The sequence below is a fragment of the Mixophyes fleayi genome, chromosome 4 (genome assembly GCF_038048845.1).
Source record: "Mixophyes fleayi isolate aMixFle1 chromosome 4, aMixFle1.hap1, whole genome shotgun sequence".
Classification (NCBI taxonomy): Eukaryota; Metazoa; Chordata; class Amphibia; order Anura; family Limnodynastidae; genus Mixophyes; species Mixophyes fleayi.
This window is the reverse complement of record NC_134405.1, coordinates 240,861,988-240,889,629: the sequence shown is the minus strand read 5'-3', so window position 1 is coordinate 240,889,629 and position 27,642 is coordinate 240,861,988. Positions and strand designations below refer to the sequence as shown.

The 27,642-nt window shown below is 37.4% G+C and overlaps 2 protein-coding genes across 8 annotated transcripts in view; both read left to right on the top strand.

Annotated features, from left to right (window-relative positions):
* Window positions 1-27,642, top strand: part of OSBPL8 (oxysterol binding protein like 8) — a 151,663-nt gene that overhangs the window by 57,386 nt on the left and 66,635 nt on the right. For 6 of the 7 annotated variants that reach the window (XM_075209565.1, XM_075209566.1, XM_075209569.1 and 3 more), the window contains 2 exons: window positions 4,212-4,248; window positions 20,055-20,192. In XM_075209565.1, the coding sequence (XP_075065666.1) occupies window positions 4,212-4,248; window positions 20,055-20,192 (175 nt within the window). Of the gene's footprint in view, window positions 1-4,211; window positions 4,249-6,503; window positions 6,882-20,054; window positions 20,193-27,642 lie in introns of those variants that run through there. The other variant, XM_075209572.1, reaches the window with a different exon arrangement.
* E2F7 (E2F transcription factor 7) overlaps window positions 1-27,642 on the top strand; it is a 340,183-nt gene that overhangs the window by 273,635 nt on the left and 38,906 nt on the right. The window lies entirely within an intron of this gene.

Below are 27,642 nucleotides of genomic sequence, written 5' to 3'. Positions count from 1 at the left end.
CTCTTGTGCCCTCCCTATACTTCTGCCCTAACGTCCCACCTAAAATGGTCTTATGTCCCAAGCACAGTATTTTTCCTAACCACTAATGCGTGGTTTCTGTCTCTCCTGTTAGCTGGTTTGCTCTTGCTCTACCTTGTTGATATGTCGATCCCTTAACCTCCTCTATATCTGCACTTTACCATGTAACTTGTTCTCTGTTACCCTTGTATTGTTGAAAATGGTACTTGTTATGTCTTGCCAACTGCGCTGTACTATTTATTTACCCATTTCATCCTACCTACTGTATGGTACTGGGGACCTCTTGTGGCGCCATATAAATAATGGAGGATAATAATTTCCTGAAGCCAGGTGTTTGGTAGAGGTGTGATTACACCATACCACACTTGTACTCTGTGGAGATGCCCAATTTGCAGACTTACCAATATTTACCAAAGCTCTGTTTTTTTCCATGCTGGAATTTTGAAACCCAATTTCCCTACATGAGCTTCTTTTTAGTTTTATATATTCAATTAAGGATAAAGGATTAACTAATTTGTTAAAAACATAAAGGATCTAATTTAAATATCTTTCATCTGCTCTTTGAGGTCTGTGACAGCAGCCAGATTTCTTTTCACACATTTTGCTAAATTTAGTAATTTATTCTACAATTCATACTGCTAGCTACAAAGGAAGAAGGCAGTTTATGAAGTTGTAGATAAAAATGTGTACTATTAAATCAGGAAATTTTAGTTTTGACTGGTACCGTTTAAAGAACATGTCTGTTAGTCATCAAGAAGTTTCCATTACATTTATTTAGCCCAAGCAGGTGTACAAACACAACCTCTGAGCTTTTATTCAGAAGATACCACACTGGCAGGCCATCTTTTGGACTAATATCGCTCATACTTGTTTGCTTGGAGGAATGACACCTGCTAAACAGCCTTTGAATAGTCTGGCCCACCTTTCTCAGCTTTACTCCATGTCACCTCTGCTGTAACAGTTACTATTGTTAAGTCATTATTCAGTCCTTGGCTTGCCCAATCAGGCTGCTTGCAGCCTGGTGATGTCACAGGCTCATGCCATATAGTGGGTTGTACTGCTGTAATGCAGTCAGTGGATGTTTTCTGCCACAGTCATTATATACAAAATTGTTCTATCACTAAAGGCTGAACTTTCAGTACCAGGATGCATTTTGCTTCGTCGTGGGCATATATTGTTTTTTCTTAAAAAATGAAATTAATAAGGAGGTACCACCCTTCAAATAGAGCTACCCTTCACATAGAGGTACTTGTTTTCCATATACTTAAAAAGCTATAGCAGTATGCACAATCTAATACAAATGTATTTTACATATAGTATGATGTGTTAGAGCACAAGTTATTCTACTATTTTCATTACTCTGTATCAAATTATGTGTAATACTGAGATAAATAACATTCTTTGTTGATTTGCATGTTTGTTTAAACCAATGAATCCTGAATGTGGCCTACATCTCTCTTACCCATGGCCTCTTAAAACCTGGTGACAGATACTCTCTATATATTTCTTGTTGATCTTTTTTTTTAATTTTTAGAACTTTACATCTTTACGCATCTGGATGATTACCGCAAGGAAGCAATGTTTTTCTTTTGGGGTTTAATCTCTCACCTAGTAATTGTTTAATTTGTGTTCACAGCCGTTGAAACTTCATGTGTTCTGCTGACTGAGTGTAATGGCTAACTGTAAAATCAGTTGATCATTGAACAGTTACCATTCCAGCCACCTAGGGATCATTTAGAGTGTCTTTGTTATAGATTCTGGATTATAACAAAGACATACATACCTCATGTACAAATGTTGCAGGTACCAGAAATTATTTTAAATTTCTTTTAAGGGATTGATTTATTTGGCTGTATTCAGGAATTCAGTTAATTCTATTTGTGGAAGTTTTTTTAATATTTAAAAATATTTTAATTGTATATATGCTGATGTTTCCCCATAAAAATATAGTTTTATAGAAGATCAAATGCTTCTGAAGGTATAACATTTTAAACACATCTATGAATTAATAATGTATTGGGTGATCTGTTTAATTACTGAGAAGTTTTTATTACATTTGCATATTTTCTCAGTTATTGAAACACATATGTCTTTTAATACTGTAGATCAAATGCACTTAGGCTGCAATTTTTTTGTTGTGTCTGTGTCTAACCCCCTTGATGTACTTTGTCAATTTGAGACCACATACATTTAATTATGCTTGGTGCTGATTCAGCAGCAATGTTTGTTTTTATGTGACTGTGAGTTTCTTCTGGTAGTGTTTTTGATTAGTCTTTTTAGCTTTTAAAGGCTACTTGTGTGTGTGTGTGTGTGTGTGTGTGTGTATAATAAATATATATATATATATATATATATATATAGCTTTTTCTATATATATATATATATATATATATATATATATATATATATATATAGCTTTATATATATATATATATATATAGAAAAAGCTATATATATATATATATATATATATATATATATGGCTTTATTTATATATATATATATATATATATATATATATATATATATATATATATATATGTATGGCTTTATATATATATATATATATATATATATATATATATATATATATATATATATATATATATATATATATATATATAATAAATAAATAAATATAAAATTAATCTCATACTCCTTATTTGCAGAGGTGCAATTTGTGCACACCTTCCAATATGTCCCATATTTCCACCATTTATTTTGGTACTTTGAACTTTCAATTTACCCTAGTTTAGATAATGATATTGTGGATTGAAGTAAGGGTGTATGGTGGTGTTGTTTAAGCATGCTTTCTAAAAAAAAACAAATTTTATTTTTTAATTAAACTGGTCTCCCCACTAGGGCCGCATAGACCATGAGGGGGAGGGGGGGCACTACACACATAAATATATATAGTATATTTTATAGTTTTTGCAACAAGTGTTTTCTTTGCCTGAACAAACATGTTTAGATCAGTAAATGAATTTAACAACATACGAGGAAACAAAAACATTTTCCAGCACATAACTGTGAGCCTAACAAGTCTAACAAAGTCTAACAAAAGAAAAAGTATCTCAATTTTGCGTTACCCTATAAATTTTTGTTTTTACCTAGAGAAAGACATAACTAAAAATAATATACTGTATAATATCTGCATTTCCTGCAGTCAGTCTTTTAAATCTTCCTTTTCTTTCTTGCTCTGTTGAAATAGAATTGTATAAATTCATTGGTCCCTCCTCTTGCTTAATGCTTTCTAGTAAATTGACGGTACTTGTTCATTTAACCTGAAAATAAAATGGGCCCATATATTGGCTTGTAGTTGATTCCAATCAGTAGATGTGTAGGCAGGAACAGTGTATAGTTCTGGTGTTGAACCTGTGCTTGCCACAATACTAGGTGTAATATTTAAGAATGAAAACATTAAACATTGTACATGTTTGCAGAAAGTTACTCCATGGTTGTCATGGACATCCAGTCATTTTTGCTCTTATTAGGAAAATGAGCCCTTTCTGTTTGGTGCTGGTAAGTGCCTGATTTATTGCATTGTGCTTCCCAAATCCTGGAACTTGTAGGGGAATGGAAAGCTCTTGTGGATATTAAATGGAGTGTATTGTATTCTGCATTTGACAAACACTTATATGAAGTGGCTAAAATTATTAGTGGTTTCTGAACTTAAATGATGTCTAACTATGTTAGCTATATAATTAAATATTAGCTGTTATCTATAATGGATTTCCCACACTTCTATTCCATGAAGCTGCTTGTTGCCTTAATGTTAACATAGAAAATGAATCTGCATGTATCGTTAGGAAGAGCTTGTGTTTTCCTTGACCTGTCAGAATGAAAATATATCCCTTCTAGTCGAAGCTTCTTCCATTAATGAAAATGCGATTTCGACCTTTCTGGCAATAAAGACCTTTAGATAAGCGTAGCTCATTGATCTTTGCATTTTAACGTGCATTGCTTAAGGCATTATTCTATAATTGCATGCAATGTGCATGGTTTTATGTACATGTTAAGTTTAACCTAGCACAGTAGTGTGCTTTTTATATGTTTGCGCATAAAGTAACACTAATTATTGTCTATTTCTCCCTTTTTCCTCCTGTTGCTGTTTCATTTACCATCGCCTCATCTTGCTCACCTTTGGCGCTGGATCTCTGCTGTGAATCCTTTTGTCACCAATTCCTAAACAGCATCATTGTGAGGTCAAAGACCCCCAAGGACCAGCATGTAAGTGACTATAAATGTTTTTATTTATTTATTTTTTTACACCAAATCATAAAATCTTTCTCTGTCTTCATGAAATCAGGATGCAAACAGTACATTTTTATAACTACTGACGGCTAAATTACACTGCTTGCACAATGGTTGAGAACTGTTTTTGCTGTGCCTCCTTGTCCTGCCTGGTGTACTTTGTTGTTTAATTTATTTACAGCCATATAACCTTCTTTCTGTAACAAATCTATTTTATCTGCAAGTATAAACTGACTATTGTCATGTTCACACTGTTTATGTCATAGTACTATTATATATTTAAAATTTATTTTCTGCAGCCCATAGATATCTATTGGATACATTATACAGTAAATTTAGCTTCCAAATTTATCTGTTCAGTTTTAGTTTAGTCTTTTCAGCTGTCATTTTCTGTATCGGCAGCAGGAAAACCTAAGTTATTGTAGAACAACATAGTTTTGGAGAGTGGTGCTCATTCACATAGAAGTAGGTTGTACTTAAGTTATAGAATTGTGATCCTAAAATATTAGACCACTTTCTATATTCTTACAATCACATGTGAGTATCCATAAAAAAGCCATTTTCTTAGTAGATAGAAGTATATATTTTTGTTTGGCTTATACAAAATGTTGACTTCTGCGATATGTGGCTTTGACTTGGCTTAATAAATAAAGTATGATTTACCTTTTAAGTTTAACTTCATATGTAATCCAAATAACTGATGTTAATTGTCCCTTGATTTAATTTATTTTCTTTAACCAATATTTAACTCTTACTGGTAAACAGCATATGGGGCTGAAAAATATAGTATTGGCCTAAGAGAAAACGGTGCTACTAATCTGTGATGAGATTACTTATTTTTTCTTTTCTATTCATATATGACTTTTCTTAAAATGCTTGTTTTAAAATGACGATCTATACTTTTGTAGCTAATTCCCCACCCCTCACAATTTTCCAAGAAATGGTGGTGAACCATGAAATAGATTACAAGTTAAACCTTTTTAGATTATAAAAATACTAAAGTAAACTAATGGTAAAGTATTCAAGACAGGAAAGATCAATGTGCAGTATTGTGCCAAGTTTTCCTTTGCGTTTAGCCATTACATATGTCAAGCACACAAATCTTTTCAACTAATATTTTTTTTTTTAACATTAAAATGTGTGTGATGTTCTCTTCAGTTTGCAAGTGCAGTTGTGTCCCAGTGTCTGTTATACAGTAAGGGTTCATTTACAACATATTTTTATTTGTGTTCTGCAACTTTTCCTCTTGCCAATGACTCATTTTCTTGCTTGTTTGCCAGTGCCTCATCTATGACTGCTGCCCATGTGAACAACAAACATGGTAGCTTGGGGATGTATCGAGGCCCCGGGCAAATGACCCACCCTCTAACATTCTATAGCCTCTTATACTCGTGTGTCTGTGTTTTTTGAGTATCTCAAACAATCAGGTATTTTGTTCATTGTAAGGTTGCCATCATCCGAGATCAGTTATATGAACAGTTTTTCTCTGGAGGGTAAAATGTCTTCAGTCTGTCTATTGTGCATCTAAATTCTATAATAAGCAAGTCTATGTGATCTTGACATCATTTGCTTATATCTATTTGCTGTGTGAATTGCAGAGACAAAAGGAAATGTCTAATGAAGACATGTTATAACATCAGTCTGTGCTCATAAATGATCTCTTAAGAGCTTAAACTGAACTATCTTATCGATCCACACATGTATGCAGATGTAGATTTCCAGTTATATATGGCATCAATGTTGTGAGCAGTAATTAATTGGGACATGGCAGTCATACAAACTGAAATAACAGACAGGCTTTGACTTTTTGGTAACCCTTTAGCTGTTGTCTTTGCTCATAGGTTGAGAGTTTGGCAAGAGGTTCACGGTGGATGCAGGCACAGCAGAACACTAACATTTGATATTTTGGGCAGATCTTGTGTTAAGCGCCTGGATTGATCCCAGCGCGCAGCAGAACTGTGTCCGTTGAAGACGATCACATCCTTCCATTTACTCCTTATTTTGTGTTCTAATTTGCTCTGCATGCATTGCACAGGGAGTGTTGTATGATTTCTTCACACGTGCTAATCAGCAGCTTTTGCTATCCTAACAAAGGCTCATCAAATAACACAGTTTCTCATAGAAGTAGAACAGCTGTTTTATTCAAAGCGAGGACGCAGGCAGCTCGCTACGTCTGACATTTCCTTTCTCAGGCTTACTTGAATTCCTAAACTCTTGCCAGAGATGAGGACTTCACATCATTCCAGCATTGTGGATCTTAGACTCCGTTGGTTTCTTACTACAGCCTCATCTCGGGCTCTTGCTGTCCTTTTTCTTCTGACTGCACTTGGAAACAATCATTTTGTCTTGTTTTTGTTCGGTTCTGCCACTACTCCAGACATCTCTAACTTGGTCATCGTGTGACACATTTAATGCTGTTTGCATTGAAAACACAGTGTTGGCAGATTGATTGAAATTTACATATTTCTGCTTACATCAAATATTATTGTGGGAAACATTGGCAGCAAGTCTTGTCAGGTTCTAAAAAATAAACTGCAATGAGCCTGTATGAAACCAGCTTCACTTCTACTGCTCAGGACTGTATATATATCTAGGCTCGTGGGGGACAGGTAAGGATTTATCCTACATTGTCAGTAAACTGACCATTTAATTTATGTATTACCTGAATGTTTGGTAAATGGAGTGAGAGAATTCAGTTTGTATTCAATTTAGTCTAATACACTTTTGTTATGTGTACTTTGTGCTTTATTTACTTTTTGAATCAGTGTTTCTCAGATTTATTTCAGTGGCCTGTATATCATTTGCAATAAGTTATTCATACGCCATATTCTTAATAAACTGTCCCAATTTTATATAATTTTTTTTTGTGGATTGCATAATAATGGATTTAGCAGTTTTCTCTTGCTAATTACTCTAGGGTGCGATTTTGCAGGAAAACTTTGTCCTTAAGCTATAATGAGTAGTAGTTTCACTGCTGGGAGTACCAAAGTCCTGTGGATCAAGCTTAATCATTCCTATGCAGAAATTGCTCTGTCCCTCACCCCACCACCTTTACCGCCTTTAGCTATTGAGGGCTATTTTGTATAGGGTTCTGGAGGAAAAGACTTAACAACACTGCGTAGATTGTGACATATATGGCTGCTGTTTGTGTATTCTGTAACAGCAATTGATGCCTGCTATGGTTGTGATAAAGTGATGAAACTACTTCCTTATAGGACTGTAAAAAAAAACAACTTTAGTACATTCTGATGCTACAACTTGTTGCAGACTAACATTTTATAATTTTTATGCAGCCGGGCCATAAAAAGTAAAGTAAAATCTCAGTAACTTAAGTTTTTATTTCAGATTCACAATTGTAACGTCTTTTACACTTCTCCTCGCAGAGCGAAATGTTTGTAGGTTTTATCAGTATTGTGGAATATTTTATAGGTATGTCTTTTGTAAGTCACAATTGCTCATAGGGTTATCGCATACTTGCCAACTCTCCTGGATTGTCCAGGAGACTCCCAAATTCCAGGTAGGCCTCCTGGACTCTTCTGTCTAAGAAGACTTAGCCTGGCACACAATAGTAAAATAAGCATTAATTAAAACAAGATATTGAGGGTGTAGACGCACAAATCTAGGCTGGTGGCACAGCAAAATAATCTCTGCTACATCAGTTTACTGGTGACTATGTAATAAAAAAAAAAAAATCAAAGTACGTAATAAAAAAAAGAATTACCTAGCTACTAATTATATATGCCTCTATTGTTGCAGTTAAATATTAATCAAACAAGATTATTTTACAGTGACTTACATACATGTAGCGGTCATGGTGTACAATATATACACACAGAGGATGATTCCCACGTGGTCAATTGGCAGTTATCATTCAGCTGCATTTTAATACCGACCCTATTGTCATCTGATAGATCTTGATCAGAAACAGATTGTGATCGACGATCACTTTCGACCCATACATGTCACAATTTGTGTCCACTTAGGTCTAAAACAGCCATTTAAATATCTAAAATAAATGATTGGTCTCATAACATTTTTAGTGAGACAAGATCTTCTGCCCCTTATATTTCAACAAAGAAATCCACATGCAGCTGCAGGCCTCATCAACCACTGCAGCCAAATGATTTCCTCCTGTAATTCTGTTTGCAGTGGTCTAGCTGCCTTAAGCAGTTTTAATAATCGGAGCGGGATTTGCTAATGACTGCATAGAAGTGCACTTAGATGAAGATAGATTAGTCAGACGCAGAGTAAATTGTTCAGCATGTAATTCAATAAAAAGTTTGTGTTGTGTACCCATATCTAATGTAAACAGGGAACATCTGTATAGGCCACTTCAGTACATGAGCATATATGTGGAAATCCTATTTTCTTTCATGTTTCGCATAATAGAGCATGTTTTTGTTCTTCTGCAGAGCCAGTGCAAGGTGTCTGGGCACCCTAGGCTTTCTAGTCACAATTGTGTATCCGATACAGAGCAATAGTGCAAAAACAATACTTTGTACCGGAGATATTTAAATGAGCTGTAATAGATGACAGTGCTTGAAGACGCTACCTTTTTGCTCATTGCAAAAGCTTTGGGCTGTGTTTTCAACACACATCTCGGATGGACCATTAACCACTGTATTCAATGAAGTGCCATTTCCACAAGATATGTTACGTAAATAGTCCATTGCACTAAATTTACAAACACCAAAATAATCACTTGAATTAAAGCCAACACCCATGACTTCCTTAGTTAAATAATAGTCTAAAAAGCAGTTTATCGGAAGAAATCCGGAAAGGTTTAATTAAGTTACACTCCAAGTTTCCTAGTCCAGCTGAACAGAGCTTCTCCTGTTTTACAGCCATTCTAAGCAGTGCTGCCACCACAGCTCCTCCCCTGCCTGACTTGTAGCTCTTTGGGTTGCCTTCAGGCTGCTGCTGAATGTAGCAAGGCCGGAGATTCATTGGGTGCTTTGGCTGGACACACAATCAAGCTTCCCCCAGAAACTGCTTCTAAAGCTGCCTGCGACTTTACAGAATCCCTCTCACTTCCCCACTCTTGCAGACCAATTGAGGAGGAGTCAGCAACAGCACCCTCGCAGCCATTGACACCCAGAGAACATTCATGTCAGCCTGACTGTGAGTAGCTATCCGGGATCCCGTCCATAGGGAGGCTCTGGTCGCCATTATTACTTCATAATTTCCTCCGTGGGCAGAGAATAGCTGTGCGTAAGTGACGGGGAGTGCGCCTTGCTTCTCTGCTGTGCAATGATTCACTGAATTCCTGGATAATTCAAAATATGTGCGGCGGTGAGTTTAATTATGTCAGCAGCTGCCGCTAACATTATTAATATTTATACCTTGAGTCAGTGGCGCCGCCCAGAGCACAGCGCTCTAGGCAGCTGCCTCAGCTTGCCTAATGGAAGTGCCGGACCTGTGCTTCTGGATGTGAGGCTCCTATTTAGTTTTTGTGGTGCAGAGTATGTTCCCAAATATTCAAAGCTTGGAAGTGCCCAGAAACAAGAGCCTATTAAAACTTGGTATCTGTAGATTGCCCAAGGAGTTATACACCTAGGTTAGTAATTCAAGCATTTGGAATTATAGGAAGGTTTATTTATCCATAAATGTTACTACCAGTTATTTTTTTCTAGATTATCTAATTTTCTACTTTATTTAAACATGTCACATTTTGATAATGTACCCCTTATCTAAAAACGCTAGTGCAAGTCATGAAATTGGCACCAGTTGGTATGAGGCACAAGTGTAACACCTGTGTCCTTGATAAATGGCTGCTGTACTAGAACTGAAAGACATGGAGTGGTGACCCAGCAAGTACTTTAAGCACCAGTAGTTTTTAAAAGTGTGCCTCTGAAGGGCATGTCTTGTTTCTATTAGTAATAAAGAAAGGATAGACTTGTTTGTTGTTGGCTGCCTGTAGATGCTTATATGTGCTGGGAGGTGTGAATGATACGGACAGTGTGTGGGGATTACCAGTTCACGTTTGTTATTTAGATTGCAGAAAGGTTACAGCTAATTTTAGTAGCTGAGTTACTGGGAGATGAAGAGATTTATTAGGGGTGGGGAGGTTGTTCTTTCATATGGCACATGTATTTCTAATTTTGGAACATTACAGATCAATTTCGTCTCTAATAACCACTATACTGCCAGAGGAAAAACCTGGGTTATGAAAACTTCTTTCACTTCGTAAATAATATATATTAAACATAAATGTGTACTCTTTGCATTCCATATTATAATATATCGTCAGATTGTAAAATCACCCCTGCCAGCCCTGCACGTCACCCTGTTCCTGCACGGATGGCAGGGGGAAGAGCCGTTTGGAAGAGTGCTACACCTGTGGTGGTGACTGCTGCTGGACTACATTATCCTGCTACTGTTCTGCTAGGGGTGGAGACTGGGGAATAAAATGAATTATCCCGTTTCAATGAGATTACCAGTGCTGTTGGCTTGGATAAGTAGGCCAGAACATGTACTTTACAGCATAGAACTGCTGTTTCCATGCCTAGTAAACATGAAGCATACCTCTGTTTTAACCAACATTATAATAAGTGAAGAACAGTAAAATATCAGTGTGCATTTCAGAAGACTGACAATTTACTCTTTCCATAATCCTAATGGTAAGGGTCCATTTTATTCCTATCAATACGAATTAATTGTGACAGTAATGTGTTACTTAACAATATCGTAATAACCTAATTTTGATAAAAATAAATTTCAGGGTTTTCCTTAATATTAAATAAACAGGAAGGAAACTACAGAATACTTGAAACCCACCTGGACCTCCTGTTAAGAGCCTGTGATTCCTGAGCGATTGACATACTAATACAGAGTGAATTCATTTGGTGTAGATATTTGGGGCCATCTGCTGTCTGTTTGTGGAAGTTCAACTAGCAAAATAGATTTGTATTTTTGTTTTTGGAGAGCACTTGCTTGATCTATTTATAGAAGGAAAGCCAGCTACTTTTCTACTCTGCAAAATCTCATGCCTTAAATCATATTTGGTAGTGCAGCGTTATCCTTGCACTACTGGAATTCACTATGCAGTCAAGGTCAGGACAGTTATTTTCCATAGTTACAGTTTCAGTTTATGGGGTCAATATACTGTGCCTAACCCTGGTAGGACTTTGTGCTGAAGGAAACGTTCCTCTTGCTGTTCAGCCATAGACTACAGTCAGATCGCCACACACCCATCTGAATCCTACACATTGAAGGTATGATATGCTTTGTGTCTGGATAATTTGTACATTTTTATCTAACAAATGTTTCCTTGAACCGCAAAAAAATGTGTGGCTTCAGTGACCAAGCTTGCATGAAATGGCCACTTCACATTATCTTTATAACTGCACTTGTCTGTTATAATCTATTGATTGTACACAAAGAGAACTGAACAGTGCAGATAACAATGACTAATCAGCTCCTGAATTGAACCCCCATTAACAGATAAATCTAATCTTTCAGTGAAACCCTGATTGATTAAAAGTAAAAGTATTACTTAAACATAGTTCTTTCCTCCTCCTTAACAAAATATCACACTTTAAATGCATTACACAGTAGCATTAATGCAACAGAAATAAGTCACTACTGATTTGTAACTTGATAGGAGCTGTCCATGTTGGCCTTCTTACTGAGCTTCCTAGTGTTGCTCTATAGCAAGTGCCTACAGTAAAGGATCTGGTGTATGGAGAATGGCTTCCTTTGTGGTCTTGTATTTTAGTCACTATCGCCTTTGAGCTCCAGCATTAATTTCTCTGCCATTCCACTTTTTTTTTCTTTACCAGGGAAATTCAACACTGAATGGGCCTGGATGCAATAAGCATGTCACACACCCACCCACTTTCCCATGAAGATAGCACAGATAAAGGTGGATACAACTGACATTCTATTAAATATAGTCCAGGGAGTAAATTTATCTAGCTGTCTGTTTGAAAAAAGTAGAGATGTTGCCTATAGCAACCAAACAGCTTCTAGCTATCATTTATTTAGTACATTCTTCAAAATGACTACTAGGGGGGAATTAAATTCCCCCAAAGTACTGCCACGCTAAAGATATTACCGATACTTTGGTAATATTAATCCGGCTTTCTGCTCGCAGCGAGCAAAAAGCCGGTGTTATAACTACCGTAATAACGGTAATTACGTGCACTATTACCGTAATAATGCGCAGGCCGCGTTACCTTTAACATTAACGTGGCCAATTGAATTTTTTCCCCCTTAGAATCTGATAGGCTTGATAAATAAATCCCCAAGTTTAATGGTATATAATATCATAGAGTGTCAAACAGTCTGAAATAAATTCTTCTTCAGGGAGATTCTTCCAGGCCCGGTCTCATGTTATTGTACTTAGTAGAAGACGAATTTCTGAAGGCCAAACAGTCACAATGAAATCGATCCCTTTCCACAGTCCAGGTGGGTTTAATCGGTAATACTGATCTCCACTGTGCGGTCAGCGTCTAAACATGAAACACTTCCACCGCTGCCTCTGCTTAGAATGTATATCCTCTCATTGGACAAACCCACGATCACGTGTAAGGGGAGAAAAAGAGATCGCACATAGCCTAATACCATCAGGTAAAAATTCTGTAACAATTTATTTGTGCACTCACTTATAAAGACAGGATAAAGTTGGACCTATACTGAATCTAAAAGATCTTAAGCATAACGAAACATCCGCTCACACCCGGGAAAGAGCAGCATACAAAAGCAGAGTAAATTTTTTCACCAAATTGTAAAACAGTCCTGTTCTCCCACCTTCCACATCAACGCGTTTCAGCTCTCTTTGAGCCTCTCTCAAGATGAGAGTGGGAGGAGCGGATTCTCAGCTGTAAGTACTGGAATTAATCAATAAAACAATAAATTCATGCAACATTGCACAAAATACATAAAACAGTAAAATGCGAAAAATATGAAACAGTATTCTTTTTTTATATAATAAACAGAACATCCCTTGTTCAGGATTTAAACACACCATTAGAAGTGCTTCAGTCATTAGTCAGAAACCATTCAAGTTCAAAATCCTTATTCAGTACCCTTGGGGATAACGCACTTTATGTATCCAATTCATCTCCCGTTTTGCTAGGGTTACTGAGGAGTCTCTCCGCCTCCAATTGTTCTCTGGTTTATCAGTAGCCCAAAAGTTCTTTAAGACCACCAACAAAACAATTATGCTGTATTTTAAAGTGAGCGGACACTATGATTTTCAATGTCTTTTTTAACATTACGAAGATGTTCCGCTAACCTAATTTTCAAAGGTTGAGAAGTGCGACCCACATAAAAAAGGCTGTACTTATATTCTAAAAGGTACACAACATTTGAGCTATTACAACTCAAGAAGGTCTTGATGTTATACACCTTCCCATTAACCTCAAAATTAGTTATTTTGCTTTTTTGATTAGAAAAATTAACCTTGCATTAGAGATGCTCAGGCTCGGTTTTGAAAACCGAGCTCACCCGACCTTAGGGGATCCAAGTAGGCTTGCGAGCCGACACGTTACTTTCGCGTGTCCTCGGATCTGAATCAAGGCAGAGCACCATCATTGCATTTTCGGATCTTGTGTGTTTTGGATTCCATAAGTTCCCCCCTCCCCAGGAAATCCAGCGCCATTGCTCACACAGAAGCAGGAGGATCCAAAACCTAAACATGTGGGTCAGTGAACAATCCTACCCTGCATGCTGCACACATGCCACATCTAAAAAAACCTTTATATTTATATTGGACAATAAAGGTTAAAGCATCCCTTTCTGACTTCTTTTTGATGGCTTTTAAGACATGTTTCCTATCTGTCTCATCTACTATAGCCATCGCCCTATCCAATACATTATCTTTATATCCCTTACTCAGAAACTGCTTCCTCATTTCACTCATTTGATCTTGCAGTATCTTTGGGTCTGAACAGTTCCTCTTCAAACGTTGGAACTGACCATTAGGCACATTCTCTAGCCATCTAGAATGTTGTTCACTAGAGGCTAGAATAAAAGAATTTGAGTCAGTTGGCTTCCTGTAGAGAAGAGCTGAAACGCGTTGATGTGGGAGAACAGGACTGTTTTATAATTTGTACAATTTGGACTCTGCTGACTCTACATGTGTATGCCGCTCTATCCTGGGTGTGAGCGGATGTTTTATTATGCTTTAGATCTTTTAGATTCATCATGGGTCCAACTTTATCCTGTCTTTATATTCGAGTGCACAAATAAATTGTTACAGAATCTTTACCTGATGGTATTAGGCTATGTGCGATCTCTTTTTTTTTACCGTACACGTGATTGTGGGTTTGTCCAATGAGAGGATATATACATTCTAAGCAGAGGCAGCGGTGGAGGTGTTTGACTGCACGGTGGAGATCAGTATTACTGATTAAACCCATCTGGATTGTGGAAAGGAGGGATCGATTTCATCGTGACTCTGTTTGGCCTTCAGAAATTCAACTTCTAGTAAGTATAATAACATGAGACTGGGACTGGAAGAATCTACCTGTTTGAAGAATGTATTTCAGACTTTTGACACCTTTTCATGATTTGTATCTCTATAGTGGAACCAGAAGCGCTTGTCAGTTCATCACTTTTTGAGTTCTGCTCTCCTCCCCATCATTTCTGGACGAATGAAGAATATTGAGACCTTTTGCTGTCCTAGTATAATGGAATGTGACCCTGTTCCATTATATGAAGATTATAACAATATGTCAGTAAACCGCACACAATTGTTAAATCAGTCTTTATTGAAACAAAAACTCCATTGGAATAAATGGCCTGTTTGATGAATGGAAATAGATTTTGTTTTTATATACATTTGCACTTGAGAGAAATATGCAAGCCAAGCACAGATTTTAAATACTATTGGATAATAGTCCTACATGCCCAGACTTTGTTTAGTGTTCCCTATATCTTGTGTTATCTGAATGTTGCTCGTCACTGTTTTCCTACAAGAAAATTTGGATTTCTTCCCCAGCTCCCTGCCATTTTGTTTTTATTCAGACCTTTCAAATCCCTAAAATATTAACTATATTTTCATTCTGAAGCTGCTAAGAAAATTGTAAGTCAGACGCAGCATTTAAACGCTAGTGGGTTATGGCTCTTAAGATTAAAGTGTGGATTTACAATCTTACAACTCATTTAAAGTGTGTATTTTAGGCTATTGTCCTAAGCCTTTCATAACTGACTCTTGAGCAACATAAATTGTGTCAATACACGCACTATGATGATGAAAGGAAATGTTTGGAGATAGTGGGAAAGCATGCAAACCTCACACAAATAAATGGGTGGAAACCACAGCTTTACCCCTGGAACTCCATCCCTCCTAAAGTATATCTAAATCTGTACATATCAAACTCCTTACCTGATCTGAAAAAAAATCTTTGATATTGGATTTCCCTTTTACTAAGCCACATTCTCTGGCTTATCCACTGTTTGTACATTAATTCTCTGCGGATTTCCATTAATGTGCTCAAGTAAGTTTCTCCTCCATGGTTAAAGGACTAGAGATCTTGTGCAGGGAAAAAAAATTCAACCCATGTGATAATAAATATGTTGTCCCATATATATTTATCCCACAGCAACAGGGGACCCATCTTCTGAGTGGACAACCAAGCCCTGTGCTGAACAGGGTGGAATTGTGTGTAAGGATAGCTGCAGGGTAAATGCAGAGTGTTTATCTATATACTGTAGTTTTACTTTATCATTTGCTGAATAAATGAAAAAAAATACAGTAATTGTTTTAGGAAGTGGGAATAAATTTTTTTTTACAGCAAAATATAGTGAAACGGACGTTCTGTTGGGGAAGTCATATGAGTGAAAGGACTTGTCATTCTTTGTACCAATGTTATGCTGAAGCCAGGAAATTGTTAATGGTAAGAAAGAGTGCCTCTGGGAGGACTGCAGGGCTGCAAATTTGCCAAAGCAGTTTTACTAAAAAGACCAATTATTACTCTGTCAGGATAACCTGAAAATGGATATAGAAACGGGTAAGGATTATTTGAGAACATTGTGCAAGCAAAATATTTACGATCCACGTAGTTTTTCCATTGTTCTACGAATGACTTTCCCTTTATACACGAGTCCTGCAAGTGCTGTCCTTGCAAAATGCCTATATAATCACACTCCAAATATGTAAAAAACAACAGTGAGGTGGTTTTTGCATTAAGAATCCTTGTTTAACACATGTTTGTCTGACGTTTAGCAGGACAATGTTTTTGGGGGGTTTTTAGTCCAATAGCAGATAAGAAAAATGATCACATGCATTAGTTAAGTTTCATGCAGTATCCATTCAATTACAGTAAATATTTTTGTTAAAAAAATCTCAACACTTTTAGCTTAAAGTTACATGTTCATGGTTCATCTGAAAAAATGTAGCAGATCTGGGGTGGAAATCAATTCTCGTGCCTCTTGAAGAGAAGTGTCCTCTAAAACAATGAATCAGACCCCAGGTTTGAAAAACACTAAAGCTGGGTACACACTACAGAAATTTCAACCAACTTTTTATGCCGAGCGATTTTACATGCGATCGATGTTCCGATCGCTCGGTCCATGGACTGCATACACACCAGCCTTGTTTAGGACGATAAAGGGAAGAGCGGACGTCCCTTTTATCGACTTTTTACAGCCATGTTGTCGTGAGCAATGTAATTTCATACTCACTGTTGTGGATCGGTTGGAAGTTTATACACACTACACAACGGAAACGAGATTGGAACGAAAATATTAAACGGTACGACCAACCAAATGAGGCAACAATCGTCCATTTGGGCAGACTTTCGACCATCGTGTCACTGCACACACTGACCCGACTTTTGAACAAGCGGACGTATGTCGGCTGATTTAGCCGATTATTGGATGAAAACTGTAGTGTGTAACCAGCTTAAGGATCTTAACTTGAGAAACTTCTTATTTCAGTCTCCTGGACAAAACCATGTTACAATGCAAGGAGTGCAAATTAGTATTCTGTATAAGTTAAATACTGCCTGTTTTTTAATGTAGCACACAAATATCAACTTGAAATTTCAGTGTACAAATAAGCTATCAAGTATTTGTGTGCTACATGAAAAAACAGTATTTAACTTATGAGCAAAACAGTATACTAATTTGCACCCCTTGCATTGTAACATGGTTTTGTCCCGGAGACTGAAATAAGAAGTTTCTCAAGTTAAGATCCTTAATGAATCAGGCCCCAAGTCCTCAGGACCCCTAACAGTGCATGTTTGGCAGGAGATAAGGGAAATAATTAAATCACCTGTGGAGCTGTTAGAATGTGTCAGTTAATAATGAATACACCAGGGCTCCAGCAAAGAGATATGGAAAACATGCCCTGTAAGTGGTCCTGAGTACTAAGTTTAAGAAACACTGCTCTTAAAGACACTATGGATAGGAAGATGGAAAGTTGATTTAAGAAGACTTGCATTGAAGCCAGACGTGGCCATGGCCTGAATTGCCAGACCATTGGAGAGACTTTATTCAGATGTCAAATAGAAGGTCAGAAGGCAATACATGTTTAAAAGTATTTAGGTTATGCAGAGAGGCATAGAAGGTTTATATGAAGCATCTTGGGCACCATTGCTTTTTCAGCAAAGTCGATGGCATCAGCAATAGTATGGACCCACTCTATCGCAGATCAATGGGTGTTGGACATTAATAGTTTTATCAGTATTCCAGGTGGGGATTTCTTTGTCCAATCCAGCACTCCGTCATCCCTAGTAGATTTGATAGCCTTGCAAAATTGTTTGCAATCCTTGAGGTGAAGAAGACACAGGTAGAAACCTGTCAGAAAGTCATCAGGAGACTTTCATGCAGTTCTAGATTTGAAGAGACTAAACAAGTTTGTCCAGACCAGAAATTTTTGCATGGAGTCTATAAATTCAATCCTCGCAGCCATCAGCAAAAGAGATTTTCTCCCGTCCATAGATATTCAGGATTTTCATATTCCTGGTGCAGTTCATCACAGGAAATTATTTAGGTTCTCTATCTTGGGTGAGCACTTTCAGTTCACCTGCCTTCGGGACTGTGTATAGTGGAGCAAATCAGTATTGTTCACCTGACAAGCAAGGTGTAGACATTGGAATCATCATCATCACCATTTATATAGCGCCACAGATTCCGCAGCACTGTACAGAGAACTCATTCACATCAGTCCCTGCCCCATTGGAGCTTACAGTCTAAATTCCCTAACACACACACACACAGACAAGGTTTATTTTATTAAACAATTTATTGTATTCTATATAATTGTCTAAAATACAATTAAACCATTCCAGAGCTTAGCTTATCAAAGCTTTAATAAAGACTTGTTAAAACCCCCGTGGCACATGAAGAGCTCATTTGTGAGAACTGTAATTGGGTACCCAATGGTAACCCTTTGTGAGGTATCTGAACAGAACCCCTCCAGAACTTAAGACTATATCTCCCATTTGTAGGGTTAACTTATCCATTGTGGGTTTTATTTTTAATTTAGAATGGCTGTTTAACACAATGAATTATTAACTTGTATCATGCACCTAATATATATATATAAACCCGTGCATGATACTCATGCATTCTAGTCAAATCAAGCTACTTAAGGTGCTAAAAAGGTTCTTGTTATGCATTTGGGGCTAGGCCAGGCCTCCTCAGGGGAGAGCGTTACTTCCCGACGTAAGCGCCCCTTTTTTAACGTGGTTTTGTCCACATGTCACCACCTCATCCTTCATCTTCATCGCCACATCCTTAATCTCCATCGTCTTACTGTTCTAAAACCTCTCGATACACAACGTTTCTGCTAAACACCTTATCGCTGTGCTCAATCAGTCTTCCTTGAAGGGCAGTATTCATAACCTGCACTTTCACATCACTGCTTCTCCGTACTCGTGAAAATGCGACATACAATTGTCCATGACCAAACACATGCTCTGGTAAATAAATACCCACACGGTCAAGTGTTTGAGCCCTCAACTGGTAAATTTAGCCTTTACTACCCCTCCCACGGGGGGGAGGGGGGATGATGGAAGTTAACTGACTTCACTATTATAATTTTTTTGTCAAATAATGTCAGTATACCAAATTTCAGGTCAATTGGATGAGCCCTTTCTGAGAAAATAGTTTTTTCCACATACACACACACTAACACACGCCGCTAGGCTTATATATATTAGATATATATTTATTTATTTTATTTTCACTATTCTACCAAAAGAAAGGCTTGGCTGTCCTGAAAATATGTGTAGGGTACACAAAATAGCTATTTTAATGGTCAAAAGAGTGTAAATATTGTGCATGATTTTAGTATCTTTTAGTATCTTTTTGTGCTGCACTGGTTTTGTGGGGGTGAAAAGAAGTGAATGAGTGATTAGGTGTGGTACAATGTATGTACATATATAGTTACTCTTGGATCGGGAGCTGTTGCAGAGCACACACACACACTTGTGACATTTTTTGAATCTTAGCTAGCTTATTCTTTCCTCCAAATATAGGTGTATCAACCAATGTAAAACAGCAGATTACATGCCAAAAGATTTTGTTGGTACTTGCGTAAGTGGTATATGTATGTGTATATGTGGTGAAAACTGCTGCACTACTATTCTACCCATATGCACTATGTCTCCCCACTATATAAAACTGTAACAGTTTTAGGCAATTGTGATGCATTGTATATTTAGAGTATACTTGTTGTAGGGGTGAATAATCCTCAGTCTGACTAATATTTGTAATAAATGATCTAGGGTGACCCTTAGGTCTATTTTGTAATGTACCTTTTTAAGAAAAAAAAAAATCACACTTCGTTTTTGCAAATACAGTTTTTGATTTCTTTGTTTTTCTTTCAGATGTTATAACAAACAGCGATGATTCTCCAGTGACACATCTGGCAAAAATGAGCCAGCGTCAGGGTAAAGACGCTTATCTGTCTCCAACAAAAGACTTGGTCCAAGCAACGCTCAGTCCAGGGATTATCAACACACATGGTAAGAAGCCATATATGGAGTCCTATTGAGATATTGTCCTAAACATGCAAAGTCATGTGTCTATGAAGTGACATTTTTCAATGTCTTCTGTGATGTTGTACAGCGTTGTTGCTTTTACTGTGTGTGACCTTGTACTTGTATAATCTTTTTTGATGATGCATTCTATTCTTAGACACTTTAATGTTGCAAGTACAGGATATTGCTGATATAATTTGTACCAGTATCTGTTGAAGGGTAATGAGTGGGTGGTTTTAATCTGTGCAAATTCTTTACAATTATGGGATACTGTAGACTACTCAAATGTTTTTAAAATTGCAGCCTAAATGGAATTTTTCCTGTATAAATATTTAGAAGCTAAAATTGTTGTATGCTTTAATTTGGCATACAATTAGCTGCTGGATGTATTGTGTACATCTATTTTGCGACATATAGGGGGGAATTCAGTTGACATGCTACTCATGAGAGTAACGTGGCCCGCGCATTATAACTGTTTGTTAATTTCAACATTGATTTGTTCTTGCAGCTCTGCGAGTAGAAATCTGCGTTATAATTACCGTACTAACGGCAATAGTGCGTGGGCCCTGTTACTTTCACGAGAAACGCGGTAAATTGAATGGCCCCCCATATATTGGCCTTGCAGCAGCGATCATCCTGCTACTGACTCTTCCTATGATACAATGGATTTTCCAGCCAGATCTTGACACGCAGTAAATTTTAGACTGATGTATAGAAGTGCAACCCCTAACACTGTGGTAGAACAGCATTATAGAACACTGTAAATAGAAAGTATAAGTGCCAGGAACCAATTCAGACTCTTCTATAACTGCTGCAGGGAGAGGACAGTGTGTTTTTGTTGTGCACACTGGTGGCACAGAACTAAAGTTGTGTGGGAACCTGCTTGTTTATTATATGTGAGGGCTCAGGACTATTGGAAACGGAATTTTTCTGTACAGTGAAGAAAAGTTAGCAGAGTGTTCTGGAGACACATTGGGCCTGATTCATTAAGGAAAGTAAAACAAAAAAAAAATTGTATCTTTTCACTTTGGCAAAACCATGTTGCATTGGAGAGGGAGGTAAATTTAAAATGAGATCAGATTTATAGTAAGGATAGTGCATGTCTTGGATCAATTTTAAAAGTCCGTGTACAAATAAGCTATCAAGTATTTGTGTCCTACATGAAAAAACAGCCAGTATTTTCCTTATGTGCAAAATAATAAACTAATTTGCATCCCTTGCATTGGAACATGGTTTTGCAAAGGTTCAAAATTACTCTTTTTGCTTTACTTTCCTTAATGAATCAGGCCCATTACGTTGAACTGAATCTCCCCCCTAAGAGGTTTTTTTTTGTTTTTTTTTGTTTTTTTTTAAATGTTTATTTTCAGCAACAACATTTGCTATTGGGATACAGAAAAAAAGAAAGAGGGGAACATTGACACAGTATATAAAGGGGAATTACACACCTAAAAAATGTCAGAGATTATAATATACACCAAGAATAGAACAATCCAGTTTTTTTAAACTTGCAATGTATTTCTTTCATGCACAAGATGTTACAATTCCATGCAAAATATTTAATGTGTGCTATGTCCTTTTGCTTGTTTTGTACAGAATGTTCTGTATCTTGTATGCAATTTTTGAAGCACAATGTATTTTTAGACCTTGTACTCTCCTTAGAATACCTGGCTGTGGAGTAAGTAATGTAACAATAGTCATACTTCTGTTTGGTGATCTTTTCATAATTTAGTAGAGTGTTTGTCTCTGTATTGATATCATACTTTTAACATTGTCTCATAATATATGTTTGGAAAGAGAAATGTATGCAGTTCACATTAAAATGTTGCTGTGCTCACTTTCAACCTTCAAGGTGATGATTCAGCATACCTCCAACCAATATTGTGATCATCCATGGTAATGGCAAAGTTGAGGAACAGCAGAAACTGCAAACCTATTCAAAACTCCTTTTAGTATGGATATTGCCACAAGTCATGTATGCAAGATAGCCCAGGTTGTCTTTTGTAAGAGAGCCCCAATATATTTTTTGCTGGATGGCAAATTTGAAAATTGATTTGAATATCTGGCTTTTTCTATTTTATTTAAAGCAACATTTTTGTCATTACATCTATATTCTGTGCTTGATGTTTTGGAGGTAATATCAGACCTCTTTCAAGCCTTCTATACCATCACAAGCTAAATATTGTCTTTTCACTTATATAATAATTTTACATCTTTCTTACACCAAGATCTTGGTTCACTTTTTATTGTTACTTTGTGATGATAGCAGCTATGGCTTATGCACACAGTGATTTGTATTGTGAATTTGTTTTGGGCTAAAATGTTTTTAACCTCTGTTTGCATGGACTCTAAATTTCCTCCATTCCTGATCAATATCTGACATCCTTGACCACCTGTACTATCTGGTCTTTTTGGCCTAATAGGACATAGATTAGGTTGCTTGTGCATAGTATCTTACCAAGTCTGTGTGTGGATAGTTTTAGCTGGCCTTCCCTACCAGACTGTCTCGACTTATGAATGGCCATCCAAGCTCCTTCACCTCAACAACGACACATTGACCTTTTCTGCAATCCTAGTACTAGACTGCTTTTCTGGATTTCTCCTATTACCTTAGATTGCATTGTTTATTCATAGCTGTCCCTCTTCTGTGGAGCTCTCTGCCTTATACTATCTCACGTTTAAACAGCTTGTCACCTTTTATATCCTTCAGCACCAGAGCTTTGTGTTGTTTGTTCACTGAGGATGCCACGTGGATTGTCATTGTTTAGTTTTGCCTTTGCTTCCTCAAGTTAATTTTATACCTTTTTCAGGCCAAATGGGGCTTTTTCATGGAATTATAGTTGAATAAATATCTTTATCCTTATGTAGGGAAAACAGACAAAAAAAATAAATGCCCATGATTTTCACCTTGGTAACGTTTACACAATTCATCAAACCCAAAAAATATGCCTTGATCTGCTTCTTTTAAGTCCTATGGATAATAAATTTGTATATACGTTATTTGAGGTTCAAATAGAATTGCATATTTATTTTTATTTGATCCAATATTTTTTTATATTAAGTCTGCTAGAACATGGTAAGACATGCTCTAAAACTTTGAATCTTCAAAGTTCTCTGTGACGCTTCCATAAAACCACGATTCTCCTTCTTACAGGGATACCACAGATCACCATTGTTTCAGGGGGCCACTGCAACTGCTCTGTGTTTTCACTAGGGTAGCAATCAGATATCCAGAAGGCCACACAATCACTTTCAGACCTGCTTTCCCAGCTCTCTATCACTGTTCCCTCGGCTCCACCACACTTTTTAATTCAATTAAGCTGCAGAATAGAAGTGACCCTGCTTACACTAGCAGGGACCCCCCATATCGAGTGTTCCAGCAATGCCCATTGATTATAAAAGAACCACCCTCCCTTCACTTGCAGAAACACTTGGTGCGCCCTGTTTATATTGTCACATTAAAGCCAAGAAAATATATTGTATTGTAATGCATTTTTGTTAAGCTAATATACCTGGCACTGAGCGTGGTAGTGTAAAGAGAGAACAAAGCATTATATTATTTTACTCTTGTTTTTTCTATAGATGTGGACAAGTTGGCATCCAGGGGGAGATGGGCGTGTGGGGACGGGGCTTGACGAATCGCGTCGTTTGGCCCCGTCCTCTAAATTTACATAATAAATTATAGCCTATAAAGGGCAAGGGCCACAATGTTGCATGAATTGCGTCATAAGCCCCACCTCCACCACCTAACTAAATGCAGTGCCCAGGATTCGGAAGGTTGCCCGGCTGTCTCAGGGGTCCGGGAAGACTCCCAGAAATTCGGGAATCTCCTGGACATTCCAGGAGAGGCATAGGCAACTATGTTGGCAAAATAAGGCAGGCATCCTCCCATAATTCATGTTGCAGGGGTTACTAAGCTTTTTGTGGACAAATTTCAAAAGCCTGGTAGCTAATGCATCTAAAAGATTTACTGTCATCTATTTTTTGGGTGACGTACCTGTTGAGTTAATTGAAAGCACATCTTCCCTGACTTCTTAAAAGATCATGATGGCTCCTAGATTTCACGAACTGACTCCTGAATTTGTCATTATTTGTTCTACCCCTGATTTAAGCTAAGTACACACTACAGGTTTTCCACACTATTATGCGAATCACACAATAAATGATTGGGTCAGATATTGCATTAGTGTGTATGCTTCCACAATCATGTTTTATCGAACCAAAGCACATAATATCGTTTGGTTTTATAACTGGACTACAAATCTCTATAAACTATAGAACTATGTCGGGCATATTCTGCAGTTTGTATGTACTCACGACCAGCAGTGTCAACAGATCGCCATAGTGTTTGCAGAGTCTGAATCATTTCAGCTGATGGCTATGACAGATGAAGAGCACGGATCTGAAGGTAAATCTTGTAAAACCTGTACAGTGTGTACACATGAATCGACGTGCTGATCAGTCGTTGGTGAAAACGTTAATGATATTGCATTGGGAGAAATTTTCTGTAGTGTGTACCTAGCCATATTAGCAGGGTTGGATCTAGACATTCTACATATCTATGTATACTATAAAAATAACATTCATGCATTATCTTGTGTTCACAACAAAAATAAGGTTTGATTATGGAGTAATACAATCACTGTTGGTTGTAATGATTGGCCAATTTTCAGCCTAAAAATTAAATATTTTTTCATTAGGCCTTATACCCACTGGTGTTTGCATTTCTAAACACACATAACAAATGTTTGACATGCCATTTTATCTCTTGCATTTTTTTCATATTTGCGTTCGAGATCACTGGCTGTCACTCCATTTGACCTCAATATGTGTAATCCATTTACATGTCCTGTGCTAGTTTTAAAAACATTAGTAAATGCATGTAATTTAATGCCACTAGGTATGAAGCATTAAATAGAATTCTGCAGCAACAACTAAAGCAGGGGAGACTAAAAATCCATTTGTGGTTTACTATACTGAGCCAGGAAAAATAAAACCTTGCAGACAGGCTAAAAGTATTGGCAAGCAGTTACCCACAATGCCTCAAATCCATCGCAAACTGCATGCACCATAAATATCTAACGTTTGCACAAAAGTCTTAAATATGTATTTGTTGTTGCTGTGCATACAATTTTATATACAACAAAAGTGATGACCATAAAATAGTTAGGTAACCTAACGGTTAGGCAACTAGTAGTTTCACGAGAAATGGAGCTCTAATTCAGCCACTTAAAAGCTCTTCTTCCTGTACCCTCTCCTATAATAATGATGTGTGTTTCAATAATGGCGGGTTTTGAACCCCTCTATGTAACTTATTGAAAGTAGCAAATGCCTGGTCTCCCCTTGATCAAACACTGCTTAATAGTAGAAGTGTCTTTAGTGCAAACCTGAAAATGAAATATTGACTTGTATTTATTGTAGGGTACCATTATTAGTTTATATTGCATAAGCCTAGGAACAAAATAATCTATGTATGTTGGTAAAGAAAAGCAGCATGAACATAAGCGTATGACAAATCCATGTTTGGTTTATTTGATGTATTTGTTACATATTTTCCTGGCCTGCATCCCATGAATGTATGGGTAATGCTGTCAAGGCAGTGTGGAAAAAAAAATAAAAAAAATCTGGGGGTAAATTTATGACGCTGCAGGTTTGAAAAAGTGGAGATGTTGCCTATAGCAACCAATCAGATTCTAGCTATCATTTATTTAGTACATTCTACAAAATGACAGCTAGAATCTGATTGGTTGCTATAGGCAGCATCTCCACTTTTTCAGACCCACAACTCAATAAATTACCCCCTGGTCTTGTAGGTAATGATTTCAGTACAGTGTGTGTGTTCATCCATCGATCAGGTCTATTATTATTTTTAGTTTGTTTCTTGCAGCTATATGTATGCTTAAGCTCTTTATACAGTAGTAGAATTTTCCACTTGCCATACTGGTTTGCTGGCTTTTTCATTGAGTGTGAACCAATAAGGAGAGGGGTGCGGTCAGGCATTTCCGAGTTGTGCAAAGAGAACACCATTCTCATGATGGCATTTTTATCAGAGAGTTATCGTGTGTAGTGCAGGTCAGGTTTTCTGCAACAGAGATACGGTGAAGAAATGATACTAAAGGTTTTTGTTTTGTGAATGGCACTATTCTAATTATGCAATACTCTGACTATAACTCCTAATACATTCATTCATATATTGCCTGAGCCTTAGAGCAAGAAATGCGATGTGACATTTATGATTTTAGAGGAGAAAGGTAAATAACAGACAAAAAATAAATAAATTAAAAATTGCTACATCCTATGCTGACAGAACATTTTACTTTAGTGATCCTAGATATCTGTGTAATGGTGTCTGCTAAAAGTGAAATGTCTTATCAATATCTTGGTGTGCATTCTGTTTGTTGGTTTTGGTCTAGGGCAGTGGTTCCCAAACTTTTGCAGTTCGCGGCACCCTTAGAGTCTCCATAATTTTTTCAAGGCACCCCTCCAAAATAATTAAGCGAGCAGTCCCATTTTATAAGTAGCTGGGTCAAAAAACCTAATAAGTATTTAGGTCAGGACATAAATATTTATTTAGTTGAATGCAAAAATACACATAAATCCAAGGGAAAAGAATATTTTTAGATATTTCTTTCAATTAGATTTCTGTCAAAGAAGAATTTACAGCTAACACACTCTGTGCCCCCTCTGCATCCACACACTCTGTGCCCCCTCTGCATCCACACACTCTGTGCCCCCTCTGCATCCCGCGATGGCCAGGAAGAGACAAAAAAAAAAAAACAAAAAAAACCCCCCAAAAACTTACCAATCCGGCGGCTCCCGGGACCCAGCATCCTCTCTCCTGCCACTTGTCACTGAATGTCGGGCGTAATGACATCACGCCCGACATTCAGTGAGAAGGGAGGAGGATGTTGGGTCGCCAGATTTATAAATTGTGTTTTTTTTTCCTCTTCTTGTCCACGGCACCCCTGTGACAGCGCCATGGCACCCCTGGGAGACACGGCGCACAGTTTGGAAACTTAGGGTCTAGGGCAGTGGTTCCCAAACTTTTGCAGTTCACGGCACCCTTAGAGTCTCCAAATTTTTTCAAGGCACCCCTCCAAAATAATTACTGAGCAGTCCTGTTTTAGAAGTAGTTGGGTCAAAAAATTGTAATAAGTATTTAGGTCACGACAAAAATACTTTATTTAGTTGTATGCAAAAATGCCCCTCTGCATCCAGACACTCTGCCCCCTCTGCATCCAGACACTCTGCCCCCTCTGCATCCAGACACTCTGCCCCCTCTGCATCCAGACACTCTGCCCCCTCTGCATCCAGACACTCTGCCCCCTCTGCATCCAGACACTCTGCCCCCTCTGCATCCAGACACTCTGCCCCCTCTGCATCCAGACACTCTGCCCCCTCTGCATCCAGACACTCTGCCCCCTCTGCATCCAGACAC